This window comes from Babylonia areolata, chromosome 24 (genome assembly GCF_041734735.1).
Source record: "Babylonia areolata isolate BAREFJ2019XMU chromosome 24, ASM4173473v1, whole genome shotgun sequence".
Lineage (NCBI taxonomy): Eukaryota > Metazoa > Mollusca > Gastropoda > Neogastropoda > Buccinidae > Babylonia > Babylonia areolata.
This window is the reverse complement of record NC_134899.1, coordinates 13,711,925-13,732,939: the sequence shown is the minus strand read 5'-3', so window position 1 is coordinate 13,732,939 and position 21,015 is coordinate 13,711,925. Positions and strand designations below refer to the sequence as shown.

Sequence of the window (21,015 nt, the reverse complement as noted above, 5' to 3'; positions counted from 1 at the left end):
ATAGCTAATAAGACATACTTAATGATTGGTCAATTATAATTAGATGTGACTGTTTCAACCAATATACATTTAGTGAACAGTCAGTGCGAACCTCCATGCCTGGTTTATGTCTACGCATGCGCATACTTAAAAACTTCCGATGCATGTGCACGGTTGGAGGAAGTTCAACCACGAGAGCACTTCCGTGGCTTTTTCCGTATAATTATTTTAAGGGGTCATCAAAGTTCAACATGTAAGAATGCAAAAGTTGATCTGTTCTTACATTTGACAACCCATTTACCAGAATGCTCGGTTGTTTTTTTAATTTTTTATTTTATGACTGACATGAGCGTTGTTAAATCACTTGCATGATTATATCCCCATCAGTGTGACTGAGTGTGTGTGTGTGCTTTCCAAAACGTACGGATGGATAGTTCTTGAAGTTTCATTTGTAATTGTGCATAATTTTTCAATTAATGGTAGAGTGTTAGAGTTTCTGACTCTTGAATATCCTTGGCTTGATTCATGCAATCACTGGAATAACTTTAACACCTCCCTCCCCCCCTCCCCCACTTCCCTTCATTGGACCTTGAGTGGTAGTAGTATTTCTTATTACATGATAAACCTTGATCTTCAGTGCCTCATGCACGTAACATAAGTAAATGAGCCTGTGATAATAAGACACTTGTCCTTGGCAAAAAGACACTTGTCCCTGGCAAAATTATATAAAAACAAACTAAACCTCCCTGTGTGTGTGTGTGTGTTTGCTTGCATGCGTGTGTATGAATTTCTCCCATCTGAGATGATGAACTAATTCATATTCTGATGTAGGGCTGACTATTGGAAGTCCCAGCCTCGCAAGTTCTGTGAGTTCTGCAAATGTTGGATTGCTGACAACAAACCTGTGAGTTAATGTCCACTGATTTTGTTGATTATGATGTGTGTTCTGAGCCAGTGAATGATTCCAATTAAAGATTAGAATCAGTGAATGCTCATATCTACAAATTACATAACATTTGTCTGTTTCACAGTATTGGATTAAGATGTTGGCCTGTTCATATATATACTAATTGTACTTGTAGTATATTTTATTGTGTTGGACTGTGATGTCAGTCTGTTTGATAGTGTTGGTCTAAAATCTTTAATCAGAACTCATGAAAGTCATGTTTGATAGTGTTGGATTGTGATGTAGGTCTGTTTCATAATGTTGGATGACAATGTTGGTGTGCTTTTTGTAGTGTTGGATTGCTATGTTGATCTGTTTCATGGTGTCTGATTATCTTGGTTGTTTCATGTTGTTGGATTGTGATATTTGTCAGTTTTACTGTGTTGGATTGTGATATTGGCTTTTCTGTTTCATGATGTTGGATTGTGATGTTAGTCTGTATAATACTATACTCTATAGTATTATATATATATCTGCTGTTGAAGATGTTTGTGTTTGGGGATGTTTGTATAATACTATAATATTATATATATCTGCTGTTGAAGATGTTTGTGTTTTGGGGCCTGTAAGCCACTTTAACAAAGACTTTTTGACACTGGTTTCGCAACTTAAACATACTGGAAGATCAAAAGTAACTTCAAACATACTGGAAGATCAAAAGTTATCCAATGCATGAGTAAGCAACAAGTGACACAACTTCAAACAGTTGGTATTGTCTGCTCTGCTGTGACAGCATTACAGCGGAGTTGGTTTGAAGATTGACTGAGAAACTAAAACTTGTCAGTAAAATCGTTTGCGTCCTTGGGACATACAGTACTGAAAACTGGGGGTCCTTTTAAGATTTTAATGCATAAAGGATGCAGTATAATGCGTTATGGGAAATGCTGATTTTGATGTTGGTCTGTTTCATGGTGTTGGATTGTTATGTTTGTCTGTTTAAAGGTATTGGATTGTGATGTTTGTCTGTTTGATAGTGCTGGATTGTCATGTTGGTATGTTCCAGAGTGTCGATTTCCATGAGAAAGGCAAACGCCACAAAGAAAATGTTCAGAAGAAAATTGATGAGGTGAGTTTGGAGACATGTGCAACAACATTTTTTTTCTTCCCATTTCCCATCGTTTCTAAAACTTTCGTTTATTAGAAAATTGCTTTGTTGTAAATATCAGGCGATTTTAACAATAGGTGCCACTGCCACAAGTGTTTACAAGTGATCAGGGTTCAGGGCCCTGTTTTGGTATCGTGTTATGTCCTTGGGTAAGGCTCTTTAATCTGATTTTCCTCACTCCACCCAGGTGTGAATGGGCACCTGACCAGTCGGGGAAGGTTAAATTGAGGGAAGGAGAAAACTGGGTCTGGCTTTTCATGTCAAGTCACAAACGCAGTGGATGCCCAGTGTGAATTCACTGTCCTGATGACTGGAAAAAGCTGTGGGACCTTTTGAAAAAAAAATTTATAACCTTTTTCAGTTTTTGAAAGAAAAAAAAAATGTCATGTATCTCTAGACCATTCACTTCAACCCTCACTGCACGAGAAAATGACATCAGAATATGTGCAGACCTGTTTTATGGCATAGATCAACAGTGGCATGATGGTTTGTTGGTTAGTTAATTACTGCTACTTAAGACTGAATCTGAGAGTCTTCATATATATTATATCATATTTATGAGAAGAGGAAAGGTTTACTGAACATTGTTATATCTGTACATTGTTACAACGTCAATGATTTACAGAGAAGAGATGTCTATCTAACATTATCACTTCGTTTTTTTTGTATGGATTTACATATCATCAGTGATTTACAGACTAGAAGAAATATTTATCCTACATTGTATGATTGTAACGTATTTGTGAATAACAGAGCAGTGAAAATTTTTTATTTGCCTGAAGAGTTATACATTGTCCATGGATGACAGAGATACAGAAAGAAAAGCACCCTTCAGATTCAGTGTTGGACAACAAAGCATGTCAGGTTTGCATTGTGTGCAGACTGTATGAGATACACTGCGCATGCAATAACACCACTCTGAAACGGAAAGATGACAATGCATTGCATTGTCATCTTTCTGTTTCAGAGTGGTGTTGCATTGTCATCTTTCTGCTTCAGAGTGGTGTTCATGTCATCTTTGTCACTTGTTTCATCCGGTCAACCCCTCAGAATCATATGTGTTTTGCCAAGCTGTTGCAAGATTGTTTATGTGTGTGTTTGTATCATATTTTATAATAATGTTTTATATGTTATTCTGTTACAGTTGCGGAAACGTAGTGGGGAGAAAGCAAAGGAGCAAGAGGAGATGAATGAGTATTTTGCTCAGATGGAAAGGGTATGGAATGAAATACAGAATACTACATTTCACATACATCACCTCACAACACACCACATATGCACCGCAGCATGCATGCACATTCTGATTTATTGGAAATGCAGGTCTGTGTGTTTGGGAGCCATGTAAGGTACCAGAGGTTGGTTTGTAAATGACCACAACATTGCAAACACTGCCATTGTTTGGTATCATTCATGGGAAAACAGTTTTAAGCAGATGTTTTGTAACTTCAGTGCTGTGCGTGTGGACAAAATTGTGAGAAACCTATATACAAGACTGACAGAGGCCTGTATAAGTTGAGGGCTCTGAGTGTGTGAACAAAGTTTCAGTTTCAGTTTCTCAAGGAGGTGTCCCTGCGTTCGTACAAGTCGATATATGCCACACCACAGCTGCTAGGCAGATGCCTAACCAGCAGCTTGACCTAATACACTTAATTAATCAGGCCTTGAGTACATGCCTGTATATTTGTGCACCTATCAGATTGGATTTCTTCTACATAATTTTGCCAGTGGACAACCCTTTTGTTGCCATGGGTTCTTTTTCAGTGCGCCAAGTGGATGGTGTACATGGGACCTCAATTTATCGACTCATCCGAATGCTTAGATGCTCAGTTTGATTTTCCACACAATCTTGGGAGAAAGGGCGGGAGCAGGAATCGAACCTAGTCCCTTATGGACTCTGTATTGACAGATGAGCGTCTTAACCATTCTGCTGCCTTCCTCCGTCCTGTGATCAAAACTGTGAGAAACCAATACACAGATTGACAGTGCCGTGTGTGTGTGAGTGCAGGATGCAGTGGCAGCACTGAAGAAAGACCTGGCCAGGGACCCCTCCCTAGCAGCACAGTACGGCGTCAAGCTGAAAACCTCAGGTCAGTGGTTCTAGTCCTTTGTCATCGCTGGTCAGTAAGTTGGTAGGGGGTGTGAGGGTTTTGGTTGGAGTAGACAGGGGGTGGGTGGGAGGGTTGTAGGTGTGTATGGGTGTTTGTCAGCGTGTGTGCGTGGGTTTGTTGGTGGGTGTGAATATGTTGGCAGTATGGGTGTAAGGAAAGGTGGGGTGTGTGTTTATGTTATGTCAGTGAGTGTGGGTGTGTAGCAGAGGGGGCAGGGGTGTTAATACGTATGTGGGTAGGTGTATTATTGGGTGGGTATCAGTTTAATATGAGGAGTGTAGTGGTGTTGGTTTGGAGGGGGGAATAATTGTTGGAGTGCATGAGTATGTTTGCAGATGTGTGTTGGTGTGTTTGTGGGTGGGTGTATGTTAGTAGGGTTGTGTGGGGTTGTTGGTAGAGGGGTTGTGGAGGGTGGTGGTGGAGGGGCTAGGTGTACATGGGAATGATTGTTCAGGTGTGTAGGTGTGTTTGTGGGTTGGTGTGAGTATGTTGGTAGGGGTATGTCGGTCTGTTGGATGAGCGGGTGGGGTGTTTGTCAATGTATGTGGCTGTTTTCAGCCATCTTGGCTGTGCATGTCTTTTTCTTGGATGACTTGAGATGTTCTGTATTCAGACAGTTTCTCAAAGTGTCTCTGTTGTTTCCAGCAGACAGCAGTGAGAAGGAGAAAAAGAAGGCTGTCAAGTCAAAGTCACCAGAACCTGAATCTGCCACCACTGGAAAAGTCAGAGAATGGTATGAAGCCAAGTCTCCAGAGGGATATTCCTACTACTGGAACATCACAACAAATGGTGCGTATCTGTGTGAGTCATCTCCATTTAGTGATTTTTGCTCCAGCATCTGTACCAAAATATAGTCAGGGTTTGTTCTGTCTGTCTGGAAGACTCTTGGCATCTACTCAGGTTGTTGGTTTGGCTTAGATTTATCAAAAATGTAAACTTCATCAGGAAACAGAAGTTTATCCAGTCAAAACTGGTAGATCCTGACTGAATTTGCAGGTCCAGTTTTCAAATGCAGTCTGAACATTCAGTTGTTAATAATAATAATAATAATATAATAATAATGGTATTTATATAGCGCTGAATCTTGTGCAGAGACAAATCAAAGCGCTTTCGCACCAGTCATTCACACGCATGTGTATTTCTAAAACTGTAGAAACTAAAGACAAGGAAGGGCAGGCAAGGGAGGCTATTTTGGGAAGAGGTAGGTTTTAACTCACTCGATACTGGGCTTTTTGTAATCACGTGTTCCTGTGGATACTGGGCGTTTGTATAGGTTTTTTAAAAAATCACCAAAAAATAATGACAAAACACAATGACTTGAAATTTTGAGACATGTTTATTGATAAATGGAATAAGCATGGTGCTAAGTTTCATAGCCCTTACTTTCATGGTTCATTTTTTGTAGCTGGAGTGATAAAACATAGTTTTTTTACAACAACGAAATTGAGGGTGGTTCCAAATGCATAGAAGGAAAATTTTCAGCATTGTTGAAAGAAGGGTTATTTTCCACATAAATCACATTGAGAAACCCTGTAGAATGTAAAAAAATGGCTATTTGAGAGTTTCTGCATCATACAAATGAGCAAAAATAAATAACATGCAAGTGGCCAATTGGCAATTTGTCATACGGCATTCTTTAGTACACAAGGCATCAGTATGGTTTGAAAACAATTCATTAAAAAAAAAATAAAAGACACATGATTTTGAAATTTGGAGACATTATTACAGATAAAGTGAATAAGAAAAGCACAATTTTTCAAAGCTCTTACTGTTATGGTTCACCTTTTGTAGCCAGAGATAAATAATATTACCTTTTTTACGATAACAAAATTGAGGGTGGTTGCACATCATAGTGATGAAATTCACAGCATTGTTGAAAGAAGGGTTATTTTCCACATAAATCACATTGAGAAACCCTGTAGAATGTAAAAAAATGGCTATTTGAGAGTTTCTGCATCATACAAATGAGCAAAAATAAATAACATGCAAGTGGCCAATTGGCAATTTGTCATACGGCATTCTTTAGTACACAAGGCATCAGTATGGTTTGAAAACAATTCATTAAAAAAAAAAAAAAAGTCACATGATTTTGAAATTTGGAGACATTATTACAGATAAAGTGAATAAGAAGAGCACAATTTTTCAAAGCTCTTACTGTTATGGTTCACCTTTTGTAGCCAGAGATAAATAATATTACCTTTTTTACGATAACAAAATTGAGGGTGGTTGCACATCATAGTGATGAAATTCACAGCATTGTTGAAAAAAGGGTTATTTTCCACATAAACTGCATTGTCAAACCCTGTAGAGTGTAACAAAATGGCTGTTTGAGAGTTTCTGCATCATACAAATGAGTTAAAATAAATATCATAAAAGTTGCTAATTGGTAATTTGTCAAGTGGCATTCTTCAAAACAGTAGGTATAAGTATGGTCTGAAAAAAAAAAGAAAAAAAAGAAAAAGAGATGTCACACAGTCTTGAAATTTGGAGACATGATTACTGATATAGTGAATAAGCACAGTAAGCAGCTCTTCAGTCTGTGGTACTCTCTCTGTAGTTGGATGGAGATGGGGTATCCTTTACGATGATCTTTCTTGTCTAGGTAATCCATATTGTTCTTGAAAAAAAAAATTTTTTTCACACACATCACACTGGTAATCATTTGAAAGTTTCTGTACTGTAAGAATACACTAACATTAATCATAGGGCCAAAAACCTCACTATTTGATATCCAAAACAGCCGCTGTCTACACATGGAAAAAAAAAAGCAACAAAAAAAAAAGCAAAAAAAAGCACATAATCTCTTCTAATAATTTGCATAATCTGCAATGGTGTGATACACTTGAAAACAAGTGATGTCTCTTCCCTGGCACAGCTTATCACACAAAGTTACACCACATTTGGCACACCAGTTTGGGCTTTCCCGAAATTTGACCTCAGGATAGCGTTTGCGCCGTGCAGTACAAACATGGCATTTCCTGAAGTTCTTCTTTCCACTGGGTCGTGGAGGAAGAACAGTGGAAAAGTGTGCACCTTGAAGGCGAGCCTGTGGGGTGGGCACAAGTCCTGGAGGACGGGGCTGGGCAGCTGGCTGGGCAACAGGCTGGGCAATGGGCTGGGCGATGACCTGGGCAGCAGCCTGAGCAACGGCCTGGGCAGTGGCTTGGTCAGCAGCAACACCAGCTTGATATCTGGCATTGAGTTCATTGCCAATTATGACAATGAACTTTTTCAGGGACATCCTAGATCCTCCTTGACTCCTCTGGTACTTGTCATGGAGGATGGATGCCTGGATAAGAGAGAGAGTGAAGAGGTGAAAAAATAATTTTTTCCACCACTTCATTGTCTTCCGATTGAGCGGCATGTAGGCCATGAGCTGGTCACTGCAGTCAACTCCAGCCATGTTGACTATGTAGTCTTGGACAGCTTTAGGCTTCAGTTTCCTGCCTGTCCTTGTGGTGACCTCCTCCATCTCAGCTGGGTCCATCTTGGTGGTGATCAGGTGCACTGCCTTCTTGTCCATCCACTTCAGGACACCTACTGCACCTATAGCACATGTACACAGAGAATTAGGGAAACAGTTGCAGTGGAAAAGAAAACACACACACACCACGCACACCACTACCACCACCACAACCACTAATGCACACTTACACACACACACACAGTCATGTGCACACACACACACACACACACACACACACACACACACACATAAATGCACACACACACAGTCATGTGCACACACACACACACACACACACACAAATGCACACACACACACACACACACAACACACATAAATGCACACAAACACACACACACAAATGCACACACACACACACACAACACACATAAATGCACACAAACACACACACACACACACACACACAAATGCACACACACACACACAAATGCACACACACACACACACAAACTCAACAATGCCTGTGTACCTTTACACACACCACAGATGTGTCAACAGTATTTGTATATGTGATGTAGATGAAGTACAAATGAACAGATCATATTCATAATATCAGTTGTAACACAACCATATGTGGAAAAAAGTATATCCTGGAGGATGTATGATTTATAAATTATTGTGTGAACATATTATGATAGGGAAACAAACTCATGATAAATAAAATGACTATATACCTTGGCGTAAAGCGTATACATGGCCGCGTGGTGGGGCTGCAGAAACCAGCTGTCTGGGCATACCCTTCCTGTTCGGCCGCACAGTCCCAACACAGTGAGTATCCTGCATCACCAGCTTCTCCGCCAGCTCAGGGCAGCAGTAATAGTTGTCTACATAGACTGTCCGGCCTTTATTCAGGAGGGGCTCTGCTATTCTCATTACCACATCCACCGGTTTGTTGCTGATGTTGGGGACGTTACCAAAAATTTCAAAGTCAAACACATAAGCTGATGACGACTCACACAGCTCGTATAGTTTGATCCCCCATTTGACAGGCTTGTCCTTCATGTACACCCTGAAGCTCAGCTTCCCCCTCCATGGGCACATTGCCTCATCAAGGCAGATGTTCTCCTCTGGGATGTAGAGGGCCTTGAATCTGTCTCGCAGATGGGTGTAGACAGGCTGGATTTTGTGGAGAGGATTGTGGTTTTCTTCTCCCCGAGGAATATATTCTTCATTGTTCGAGACATGCAGCATGGCCAGAAGTAGATTGAATCTATCCCTGGACATGATGTTGGCAGCAAATGGTGATACCAGGATAGGGTTAGTTGACCAGTAGTCAGCCACTTGTGGTTTATGGGCGAGACCCATGTGTATGAGTATCGCCAAGAATCCAGTCATTTCATTCTCTGTGGTGTTCTTCCACTTCCTAAAGAGACTGTGGGGTGGCAGAACACCTTTCTGTTGAAGGGACTGAGCGGCATACCGGTTCGTTTCTTCAACAATATGTGTCATGATCGCGTTGTCGAATATCGCGTCATAAAAGTCTATAGGGGCGTGGCCAGTCATCCCTTGTAATTGCAGTCCGTGCAGTTCTTGGTCAGTGTAAGGTGGTATGGCAGGGAAAAAACTAAAATCCTCATGCCACTCTTTGCTCATAAATTTCAGAAAAGTGTCCATGCTCTGGTCAGCCAGTAGGCCGTGTGCGCCTGCCTCTCTTTCACTGTCACTGCCTGCATCGCTTGCCACGCCTCTCTGCTCTTCCACTTCAGGTTCGATGTCCGACAAACTTTCATTTTCACTCGCCTCGGATGCTAAAAAATCACTCTCCTCGTCTTCTTCACCATCTTCGACATCTGATCCTTCAGTTTGGACCAGTTCTACGGCTTCTCTTAGGGTGTAAACATGCCTTCCTTGTCTGCTCTGTGTACCACTCGTGCTGGGTTGCGACGCCATTGTTGTTTGTCTGAACACAAAGGCCTGGGTGACGACAAAAATAGCTCAACAGCACAGCAACAAGCGACTTGCCAGCCACTCCAGTGGTCAGAGGTTGACCTATGCTAATTAGGCTGTAACCTGGATGGCTGTGTCTGTGACACCGGGTTACGACGTCACTTGTGGACATTTTTGAAGGTCGGAACGGCAGTACTCGTTGTTCGTATAAAACCGGTTGGAAACGGACAACGGAAATACCCGCTGTTAGTATCGAGTGAGTTAAGGCCAGACTTGAAAGAGCTGAGTGTGGAGGCTTGACGAAGCGAAAGAGGAAGTTCATTCCAATCGCAAGGTCCAGAGACAGAGAAAGAACGGCGGCCAACAGTCGAGTGTTTGAATCCGGGTATGCGTAAACAGAGTGGATCCGAAGCCGATCGTAGTGAGCGAGATGGAGTGTAGACGTGAAGGCAGCCGCAGAGATAGGAAGGGGCAGTTTTGTGAATGCATCTATAACATAGAGTGCTGATCTTGTACTTTATTTGGTGTGAGACAGGGAGCCAGTGGAGATGTTGCAAAAGAGGAGTGATGTGCTCAGATCTTTTCTTTCTGAGGACGAGGGGCAGCAGAGTTTTGTATGCGCTGAAGGGACTGAATGGATGAAGCAGGCAAACCAGACAATAGTGAGTTACAGTAGTCAAAGCGAGAGAGAATGAGAGAAACGACAAGTCTAGTTGTTGCGTCAGTGGGCAGATATTTCCGGATGGCAGTGATGTGCCGCAGTTGACAGTAGCAGGACTGACATGTCTGACTGATTAATTTTTGCATGGACAGTGTTTTGTCAAGGACAACAACGAGGTTCCTGACTGACGTAGAAAGAGGGATGGATGTACTGCCAAGTTTGATTGTATCAGTTGTGATGGAAGATAATTTTTGTTTAGTTCCTATGATCATTGCTTCAGTTTTGTCCGCGTTCAGTTGTAACTTATTTCGAGTCATCCAGTTTTGAATGTCCAGGAAGCAGTTGGATGTTTCTTGCAAGAGCGACACCAATTTTTCAGGGGTATCACTCTTCTGGAGTTGAGTGTCATCAGCATAAGATTGATGACTGATATTATGGCGGTTGATAATTTCAGCGAGAGGAGCAGTGTACAGTGTGAAGAGCACTGGGCCTAAAACAGATCCCTGTGGGACTCCATGTTCGATTTTAACGGGTTCAGATTGGAAATGATCGACAATGACAGACTGGAATCGATCAGTGAGATTAGATTTGAACCAGTTTAGAACAGTGCCATTGATACCAAATGTAAAATGAAGACGGGAAAGAAGGATTGAATGGTCTATCGTATCAAAGGCGGCTGACAAGTCAAGAAGAGTGAGAAGGGAAATTTTTCCCGAGTCAGACGCTATCAGTAGATTGTTCAGAATGTGGAGGAGAGTGGTTTCGGTGCTGTGGTCAGTGCGATATGCAGACTGAAATGGGTGGATGAGATTGTTGAAACAAAGGTGGTTGTTGAGCTGCTTGAGGACAGCTTTTTCAAGGAGTTTGGACATTAATGGAAGATTAGAAATTGGTTAATAGTTTTTCAAAATGTTTGCGTCAAGGTTGGGTTTATTCTACACAGGTTCATTTTTTTTTTATTTACTGCAAGGTGAAACAAAGGTTAGAGTAGGCCTCAGTTTTGTGGCTGAGGAAGGGGGATACATCACTTGAATTTGATATGAAAAAAAAAGTCTTGTTTCAGTACAGTAGCCATCTCTTGTCAGATAGAGTGATGGAATTCGTGTCGCTTGAACTAGGTCTGGTGTCATATAACAACACCATACCATGACAGTCCAATTGCCTGTTCTGCTGAACGGTTATTGTTTATGAGTCTTCTGGCAATGGAAAGCTTTGATAAGGCATATCAGTAAAACATGCCATTGTACCATCATTTCCACTGTGAAAGACATGCTTATCTGTGATAGAGAGCCATGAGGAAATGTATCAGCAAGAAGGTGTGTGCACTCGCACTCACACACACTTGATTTCATACAGGTTTGTAGTACTCATTCAAGCTACACACACAACCAGGCACACTTTCTCTCTCTCTTTCAGTGCATGTGTGCAGTGACGAGAGTGACTGGAACACACGACGTAAGTCAGTGTGAAAGATGTATTGATCCAGATGTTAGCTTAAGTTTGACAGCTACACCTGATGTAATAAATACACAGGTACATTTAAATTAGTGTGAAAGATGCATTGATGCAAAAGGTAGTGTACGTTTGACAGTTACAACTGATATGATAAATATGCAAGTGCATTTAAATTTAATTTTTATGTTGACTAAGAGTTGTTTACGTACTAATGTGTCCACACTGTGTGTTGAATTTTTTTAGTGTGAAAGACACATTGATCCAGAAGTGGGCATAATTTTGACAGTTCCACCTGATATGATAAGTATACAAGTGCATTTGAATTTGAATTTTTGTGTTGACTGAAAGAGTTGTTTACATACTAATGTGTCCACACTGTGTGTTGTGTGCAGAGAGTGTGTGGGAGCCCCCAGAAGACTTTGTGTCCCTGGCAGAACAAGAAGGGCAGGAGGAGGAGACTGGGGACAACACAGCACAGGTCAGTTAGAGTCAGGCCTCCTCTGGCTGTTGGAGCAGCAGGGATTGAATTTAGTGGGAGCCTGGGTGCAAATGCTACGAAAAGTTGGCTCGGGCACGCACGCAAATTTTCTGTCAAGTGGGCACTCAAAAATTGATAGAGGCGAAAGAAAATTAATTAAAAGACACACAAAGAAAGCAAGCTCGAACACTGGTTGTTCTCAGGGGAGAGGTCAAGACAACCAGAAACCATGCCTTGTGGGCCCAGAGATCAAGGGAGTGACTGACTCTGACTGAATTCATGGTACATCAACTGTGTAATTTGATCGTGGTTGCAGCATGTACATAAGTAAATCTGAAGTTGATATTTGAATTCTAGTCATGAATGAATGCATCTAGTCTGTATACAAGGTTTATGGATGCCACAATGAGAAAATAAATGACCATATGCAGAGAAATATTTTAATCCTTGTTATCAGCAGGCCTATGGGGTTCAGGCGTGTGGACATTTTGAATGCAGTTTCCAAACATCAACACAAATGCAGATTATAACTCAGTCAAAGATTTTATTTCATTTTATTATGCTGGCACCCAAAACCACAATTGGGCACTCAGATGTTTTGTCCAGAGTGCCTGACTGGCTCTCAAAAAAAAAAGAAAAAAAGAAAGGTTGAATTCAAACCCTGAGCAGGGAGAGGGAAGGTTGGAGAGCCTCTTACTGTTGGAGCAGGGAGAGAGAAGGTTGGAGGGCCTCTTACTGTTGGAGCAGGGAGAGAGAAGGTTGGAGGGCTTCTGACTGTTGGAGCAGGGAGAGAGAAGGTTGGGGGGCTTCTGACTGTTGGAGCAGGGAGAGGGAAGGTTGGAGGACTTCTGACTGTTGGAGCAGGGAGAGGGAAGGTTGGAGGGCCTCTTACTGTTGGAGCAGGGAGAGAGAAGGTTGGAGGGCCTCTTACTGTTGGAGCAGGGAGAGGGAATGTTGGAGAGCCTCTTACTGTTGGAGCAGGGAGAGGGAATGTTGGAGGGCCTCTTACTGTTGGAGCAGGGAGAGGGAATGTTGGAGAGCCTCTTACTGTTGGAGCAGGGAGAGGGAATGTTGGAGAGCCTTTTACTGTTGGAGCAGGGAGAGGGAAGGTTGGAGGGCCTCTTACTGTTGGAGCAGGGAGAGAGAAGGTTGGAGGGCCTCTTACTGTTGGAGCAGGGAGAGAGAAGGTTGGAGGGCCTCTTACTGTTGGAGCAGGGAGAGGGAATGTTGGAGAGCCTCTTACTGTTGGAGCAGGGAGAGGGAATGTTGGAGGGCCTCTTACTGTTGGAGCAGGGAGAGGGAATGTTGGAGAGCCTCTTACTGTTGGAGCAGGGAGAGGGAATGTTGGAGAGCCTCTGACTGTTGGAGCAGGGAGAGAGAAGGTTGGAGAGCCTCTTACTGTTGGAGAAGGGAGAGGGAAGGTTGGAGGGCTTCTGACTGTTGGAGAAGGGAGAGAGAAGGTTGGGGGGCTTCTGACTGTTGGAGCAGGGAGAGAGACGGTTGGAGAGCCTCTTACTGTTGGAGAAGGGAGAGGGAAGGTTGGAGGACTTCTGACTGTTGGAGCAGGGAGAGAGAAGGTTGGAGGGCTTCTGACTGTTGGAGCAGGGAGAGAGAAGGTTGGAGGACTTCTTACTGTTGGAGCAGGGAGAGAGAAGGTTGGAGGGCCTCTTACTGTTGGAGCAGGGAGAGGGAATGTTGGAGGGCCTCTTACTGTTGGAGCAGGGAGAGAGAAGGTTGGAGGGCCTCTTACTGTTGGAGCAGGGAGAGGGAAAGTTGGAGGGCTTCTGACTGTTGGAGCAGGGAGAGGGAATGTTGGAGGACTTCTGACTATTGGAGCAGGGAGAGGGAATGTTGGAGGGCCTCTTACTGTTGGAGCAGGGAGAGGGAAGGTTGGAGGACTTCTGACTGTTGGAGCAGGGATAGAGAAGGTTGGAGGACTTCTGACTGTTGGAGCAGGGAGAGGGAAGGTTGGAGAGCCTCTTACTGTTGGAGAAGGGAGAGGGAAGGTTGGAGGGCCTCTGACTGTTGGAGCAGAAAGAGGGAAGGTTGGAGGGCTTCTTATTGTCTGAGCAGAAAGAGGGAAGGTTGGAGGGCCTCATATTGTAGGAGCAGGGGGAAGGAATATTTAAGGGCCTCTGACTGTTGGAGCAGAAAGAGGGAAGGTTGGAGGGCCTCATATTGTCTGAGCAGAAAGAGGGAATATTGGAGGGCCTCATATTGTCTGAGCAGAAAGAGGGAAGGTTGGAGGGCCTTATACTGTCAGAGCAGGGAGAGGGAATATTCGAGGGCTTCATATTGTCGGAGCAGAAAGAGCGAAGGTTGGAGGGCCTCATATTGTCGGAGCAGAAAGAGCGAAGGTTGGAGGGCCTCTTACTGTTGGAGCAGAAAGAGGGAAGGTTGGAGGGCCTCATATTGTCGGAGCAGAAAGAGCGAAGGTTGGAGGGCCTCTTATTGTTGGAGTAGAAAGAGGGAATGTTGGAGGGCCTCTTATTGTTGGAGTAGAAAGAGGGAATGTTGGAGGGCCTCTGACTGTTGGAACAGAAAGAGAGAAGGTTGGATGGCCTCTTGTTGTAGGAGCAGAAAGAGGGAAGGTTGGAGGGCCTTATACTGTCGGAGGAGGGAGAGGGAATATTTGAGGGCCTCTGACTGTCGGAGCAGAAAGAGGGAAGGTTGGAGGGCCTCTGACTGTTGGAGCAGAAAGAGGGAAGGTTGAAGGGCCTCATACTGTCGGAGCAGGGAGAGGGAATGTTTGAGGGCCTTATACTGTCGGAGCAGGGAGAGGGAATATTTGAGGGCCTCATATTGTTGGAGCAGAAAGAGGGAAGGTTGGAGGGCCTCATATTGTCTGAGCAGAAAGAGGGAAGGTTGGAGGGCCTCATATTGTCTGAGCAGAAAGAGGGAAGGTTGGAGGGCCTGAAATGTGGGAGGTATAGAGGAGGGTCAAGGAGAGATGGGTCATGAACCAGAGAACTCTCTTTTCTACACAAACACACTTACACACAAAAGGCAATAAACAAAACAGCGTGCTTTTGTGAACATGTTTGCTTGTCATTTGTATTAAGGTTCATGAGCATTAACATATGTGTGAAAGAGCATGTTTTGTCAATAACATTGGTTGTTGCTGTATGTAACTTGCCCATGAAGTCATTCTTTTTTTGAAAAAAAAGAAAGAAAAAAAGTACTATCCAGTTTATTCAGAAGCAGTGTCTTCTTGATTGCCACAAATGTTGGTTGGTTTGAACATGTATCAACAATGCTTTCTTCCTGACCAGGCTTCGGAGTCAGCTGAGGCTGAGCCTGCAGAGAGAGAGGAGGCCCCAGTGGAAGAACCCCCAAGAAAAGTTTTCCGTGTGGACCCTGTGGGTACCCGGGGTGCAGCCTATGGAGCCTGGGAAACTGTCCGCCAACACCCGTAAGTTGGGCTGTTGGTTGCCTTCTGTTTGTCTTGCTCTTGTGTTGTAGTTTGGTGTGCATGTTTTTTGTTTTTTTTCCTGTGTGCGTTACATTGTGTATTGGCTGTAGTTCAGCGTTTGTTTTGTAGCTAATGATTGTATAGTTGAACAGTGCTGTAGTACTTTACTGAAAGAAGGTGTAATGATAAAGTAAAAGTGATATTTCTAAAGTAATGTTTGATAAAAGAGGGTATTATGATACACAGATATGCAGTAAGGTGGAAAATTTAGAATATTGATCAGTTGACTCTTGGCAGGCAGCCAGGTAACCACAGGTGTGCACTGTTCCAGAGCACCTGACCCAGACCCAGAGCCAGAGCCAGAACCAGAACCAGAACCAGTGTCAGAGCCTCCTGTGGATCCCCCTGCCCTGGAAGACATCCCCCTACCTGGAGAGATCCCTCTCCCTGACGACATTCCTCTGCCTTCCGACATCCCCCTCCCTGACTCTCACCCTGACACGGTCCCCCAGTCCCTACCAGAGCCTGTGAAGAAAGAGAGGTTCAAGGAAAAGACAGTGAGCAGTTTGGGGCCCTCCACTGGGGCCAGTGTAGGCTTCAAGAAGAGGAAAGTGGCAGCCAGTGCGAGGAATGCTCGTCAACGAGAAGACAATGATTAGGGGTCTGTGACTGATTGTGTACATAAGTGTGTGGATGGTTGAATGTAGGTGATGAGGTGTCTGTATGTCTGCAACTGATTGTATACTGCAGTGTGTGAATGATTAATAGTGTTGGTGATCCGGTATCTGTTCATCTGTGGGTGAATGTGTCAAACTCTTGTGTCATGTTTTTGACTGAATGTGTTAGCTTCAGTGTGTGAATGGTTGAATCTTCATATTTCAGTTTGTGAAGGACTGAATGTCTTCACTTCAGTATGTGCTGAAATATGAATGACAGATGGTTTGGTTGAAAATAAGCACAGTCAAAAGGTGCGTGAGTGTGTGAATGAGTGAAAAGGAGAGATGGTGTGTGTGTGTGAGAGAGAGATAGTGTGTATGTGTGTGTGTGTATGTGACAAAACGGGAATACAGAGTGTTAGTGAGAAAAGATATTGAGACCAAGGAGTCTCACTATATATGTTGATAGTTTTAAAAACATGATGATATATGACAGGGAAATGCATAATAAATGAATATAAAAAAAAGATAAGATTTGGATAGATAAAGAGCAATCAATTATCATTATGACATAACATCTTAATGATATGTCCATTATTTGGAGGGAAGTTTGTACTGTTGTTTCACCATATGTCCATGGCATAAATATGCAGCAAGAGTTAAATATTTTTTACATTTATTCATTTAGAGGTCACAGACTCGAGATATTATAGTATAGAACAATTCTTTTGGAATTTTTATTAATGATTACTGATTTTAGCATTGTGTTCTTCAGATTTGTGTATCTTTCAATACACTGTTCCGTAAATGGCTATAGATGCATGTATTATCAAGGTTTTCTTCTTCAATTTTCATTAGCAGAAATGCTTATAGATATGATACTTAAGTGTTCATTTATTTGTTTGCATATGCATATATTGACATTTCTATCAGGGCATGCACATGTTTTTGAATTGCAAGATAGTTCAGTATGAAATGCAGTTTGTTTGTTTTTTGTTCTTGTTGAAATCTGATGCGTCCTCTGGAGTGAGAGAGTTTGTGTGTGTGTGTGTGTGTGTGTGTGTGTGTGTGAGAGAGAGAGAGAGAGAGAGAGAGAGAGAGAGAAGAAAAATTCTTTATTGACAAAGGTAACAGATCAGCAAATACATGCTTTTTAATTACACACAGCCCTCACTCTACAGAGGGACTAAAATGAAAGAAGCTGTTTGAAATCAAAAGAAAAAATATCAAAACAATGAAAATCATACATCCACTCTATCTCTGGATCATTCTCTTCCCTGTTCCGTTCTCTGCTGTTCATCACAGAGTAAAACGAAATGAATACCAGAGTAAAGCAAGAGAATGATGTATGCCAATATTACAATTTTTAGCATGTGTTCCTTTCAAATGTGAGAAACATGAACTCAAACCCCATTTCCACCTTCACGCAACAAATTAGCCAGTAGCATTGTGTAAATGTCAAGGTGGCGATGAGAGTGGTAAGATGTATTTGATGTAAACAAGAGATAGACAAAGAGACCAAGAGTGATGAATCTGGTGTCACAGAACCAACTGACAGTAGAAATAACGAGTGAGTTCAAAGACTGTTGTCCAGTAAGACGGAAGTCAAAATGTGAGTTTGAATCACAGACACCCAACATGGACATTGATATTTTCACTGCCAATCTGAACGGCATGTTGTTTTAGTGGTGTCAGTGTTGTGCCAGACTAATGCTTTCCCCAACTTCGCTTGGATAACTTTCCTTGTTGGTTGTACCATCTTTAGAGAGGATAAATGCTGAACCCAAATGTAACTAACCTAGTATATCCTCTGTTTGCTGACAGATAAATAGTATCTGAACAGTTGTTATTATCATTATTATCATATTATTAATAATTATTATGAGCATTTACACCTAATCTTGAAAATAAGCCCTAGGCATTTACAAATAGAAAACAAAAAATGAAACAAAACAAAACATGAAAAACTCAAAAAGGGAAAACTGGACACAAGATACAAGACATTATTGAATATTTACCACCTCTCCCCCCACTCCTCCCCCCTGCTAGCCCCCATCCCCCCTCCCACCCCCCACAACCACACAATCATGCATGCAAACACACACAAGTTACAGTACATAATCATAAATAGTACACATTCATAACTACAACTTACTAATCGTGAAACTCTCAAACTCACTCACTCACTGATAGTCATTTTAGTTCATACTGGAAAGGAATGATCTGTTGAGAATTATTTAGGCGGGGAAAAGGTGGGTCTTATTTATTTATTTATTTATTTATTTATTAAGACTTCTTGCTATAGCGCATATTCTTGAAGCTCTATGCGCTTTACAATAGCACTAAAAACATTCACTCAAACATCCCCACACAACATATGCATACAATTTGAAACAGGTAAGAGAGAACAATTAAAATAGGTCATGTCAGTTGATTAAATCAAGAAATGCAAAAGGTATTAAAAGACAATTGAAATTGAAAGAACACAAGCACGTATACGCATGCATATATACGTAGGTACATACATACATACAAACACACAAAACACACAACGTGCGCACGCACGCACAATGCACCAACGAACACAAACACATTACTCACGCACTCACTCAGTGACACACACACATACACGCACCTACAGGCACAATACACACACGAACACAGATCAACAATCGAATATGCAAACTAATGCGACATTACATTAAAAAAAAAAAAAAAAATATATATATATATATATACACACATACATATATACATACACATATATACACATACACACACACACACCCCCACACACACATATATATATATATATATACACATACACATACATACATATATATAATAAAATAAAATAAAAGTTCCTGCTAAGCATTTCCCTGAAGAAACACCCCACATTACACACACAGATCAAAACTATAAAGATGAAACAAATGTTCAGACACACACACACACACACACACACACACGAATGACAAACAATTGAAACACAGAGGCTACAACATCACATGATAAAGCAATATTCATCAAACATTTCTAGTAAAAACGTATGTACATCATTTCATTTAAGAAATTAAACCTGAAAATGTAAAAATGTACGTATTGTAGTAAAAAAACAAAACAAAACAAAAAAACAACAAAAAACAAAAAAACACTCACACCTCCACCTCGCCCACATACACTAGTGCGCGCACACACACACACCCACACAACTCATCAACAACAACAAAAGCACAACCGATGGATAACTGAGTAAACAAACTACAACATTACTTCATAAAACAGTTCGTGTTTAAAAAACCAAAAAAAAACCAAAACACACACACACACACACACACACAAACAAAAAAACAAAAAAAAAACACCTCTCACATACATATTCATACATTAGAAAACACACACACACACACACACACACACACTCACACACACACACACGTACCAACTCACCCACCCGCACACCCGCAACACACAGACACAAGCTCGCGCGTGTGGGCGTGCAAACACCCGCCACCACCTCTCCCCCCTCGTCCCCCCCCGCTCCCCCCCCTCCCCCCGCACCCCCCCCCCCCTCACACACACACAACACAACACAATCACACACTTCTATTTCATTTCTATTTCATACAACATTGTATGACTGTCTGAACAGGTGTGTTTTCAGGGCAGTTTTAAACTGTGAGGGGGTTTCAGAGTAACGAGTTGTGAGTGGAAGCTGGTTCCATACAGTTGTCGCAAAGTGAGGAAAAGATTGCTTGCCGTAAGTCTTTGTTTTGATTCGAGGAACAGTAAAGGTTCTATTGTCTGAAGAAGAGCGGAGTTGTCTGGCAGGGGTATAGACATGAAGGAGATCAGAAAGATAAACAGGAAAGTAGGGATCAGTGAGAGAGTTGAAGCAAAGAGTGGATGTTTTATGTTGTATACTTGCAGAGATTGGGAGCCAGTGAAGCTGTTGGAGGAGTGGCTGTACGTGTTCGTGTTTTCTGACTCTGAATATCAGTCGTGCTGCTGAATTTTGAACCTTTTGAAGTTTGTCTAGGAGGTACTGAGAAATGGCAGAGAGTAAGGAGTTACAGTAATCAAATTTAGACAGAACGAGAGAACAGACGAGAGTTTTGGTTGCATCAGAAGTGAGAAGATGGCGAATGCTACTGATTTTCCTGAGTTCATGATAAGCAGAGCGACAGATGTTGGACACGTGTTTTTCCATAGACAGAGTGTCAGAAAAAGTTACCCCTAGATTTCTTGTAGCAGATGAGAACTGAATGTTTGTGTTACCAACAGACATGGAGGAGGGAGCAGAGTCAGGTAATGGTTTGTTCTGTGAGTGAATCAGGAGTCTTCAGACTGGATTTGAATGACTGCAGTGAAGATGAGTGACCGAGGAAGCTGATTCCAAAGAAGTGGGGCTTGGTATGAAAAACTGCATTGGCCATACACTTTGGTTCTTAAAGGGTGAATCCTAAGCAGGTGGTTGTGAGAAGAGCGGAGTTGGCATGATGATATGTAAGGATGAATGAGATCGGAAAGATACTGTGGACCAGTCGCCTCAATGGACTTGAAACAAAGAGAAATGACTAAATATATCTTTCTTGTATTGGAAGCCAGTGTGAAGCATGTAGGAGAGGAGAGACGTGATCAAATTTAGAGGAACAAACAGTTCCCTTGTATAGCCTCTGTATGCTGACAAAATATGTGCAGTAATTTTACACAATTAAGAATAATCAGACTGGTCAAGCTACATGACCCATATGTGGCTGGTAAGACATCTCTCTGTCAAAATACAGCAATGCAACATTCTACCACAGATGCGAACCTGGGACCAACCAGCTTACTGAAGG

General features: G+C 42.1%; 1 protein-coding gene across 2 annotated transcripts; it reads left to right on the top strand.

The window, feature by feature from the left end:
• Nucleotides 1-135: 135 nt before the first annotated feature.
• Nucleotides 136-17,938, top strand: LOC143298983 (uncharacterized). Of its 2 annotated transcripts, none has more exons than XM_076612041.1 (9): nucleotides 136-232; nucleotides 811-883; nucleotides 1,929-1,991; nucleotides 3,175-3,246; nucleotides 4,036-4,117; nucleotides 4,787-4,927; nucleotides 12,021-12,106; nucleotides 15,379-15,518; nucleotides 15,850-17,938. In XM_076612041.1, exons 1-9 carry the CDS (start codon nucleotides 144-146, stop codon nucleotides 16,175-16,177), a joined length of 1,074 nt encoding a protein of 357 aa, XP_076468156.1. In that variant the 5' UTR covers nucleotides 136-143; the 3' UTR covers nucleotides 16,178-17,938. The 2 variants fall into 2 exon arrangements, with proteins under 2 accessions (XP_076468156.1, XP_076468155.1); XM_076612040.1 differs by having other exon boundaries at nucleotides 4,784-4,927.
• Nucleotides 17,939-21,015: the final 3,077 nt, after the last annotated feature.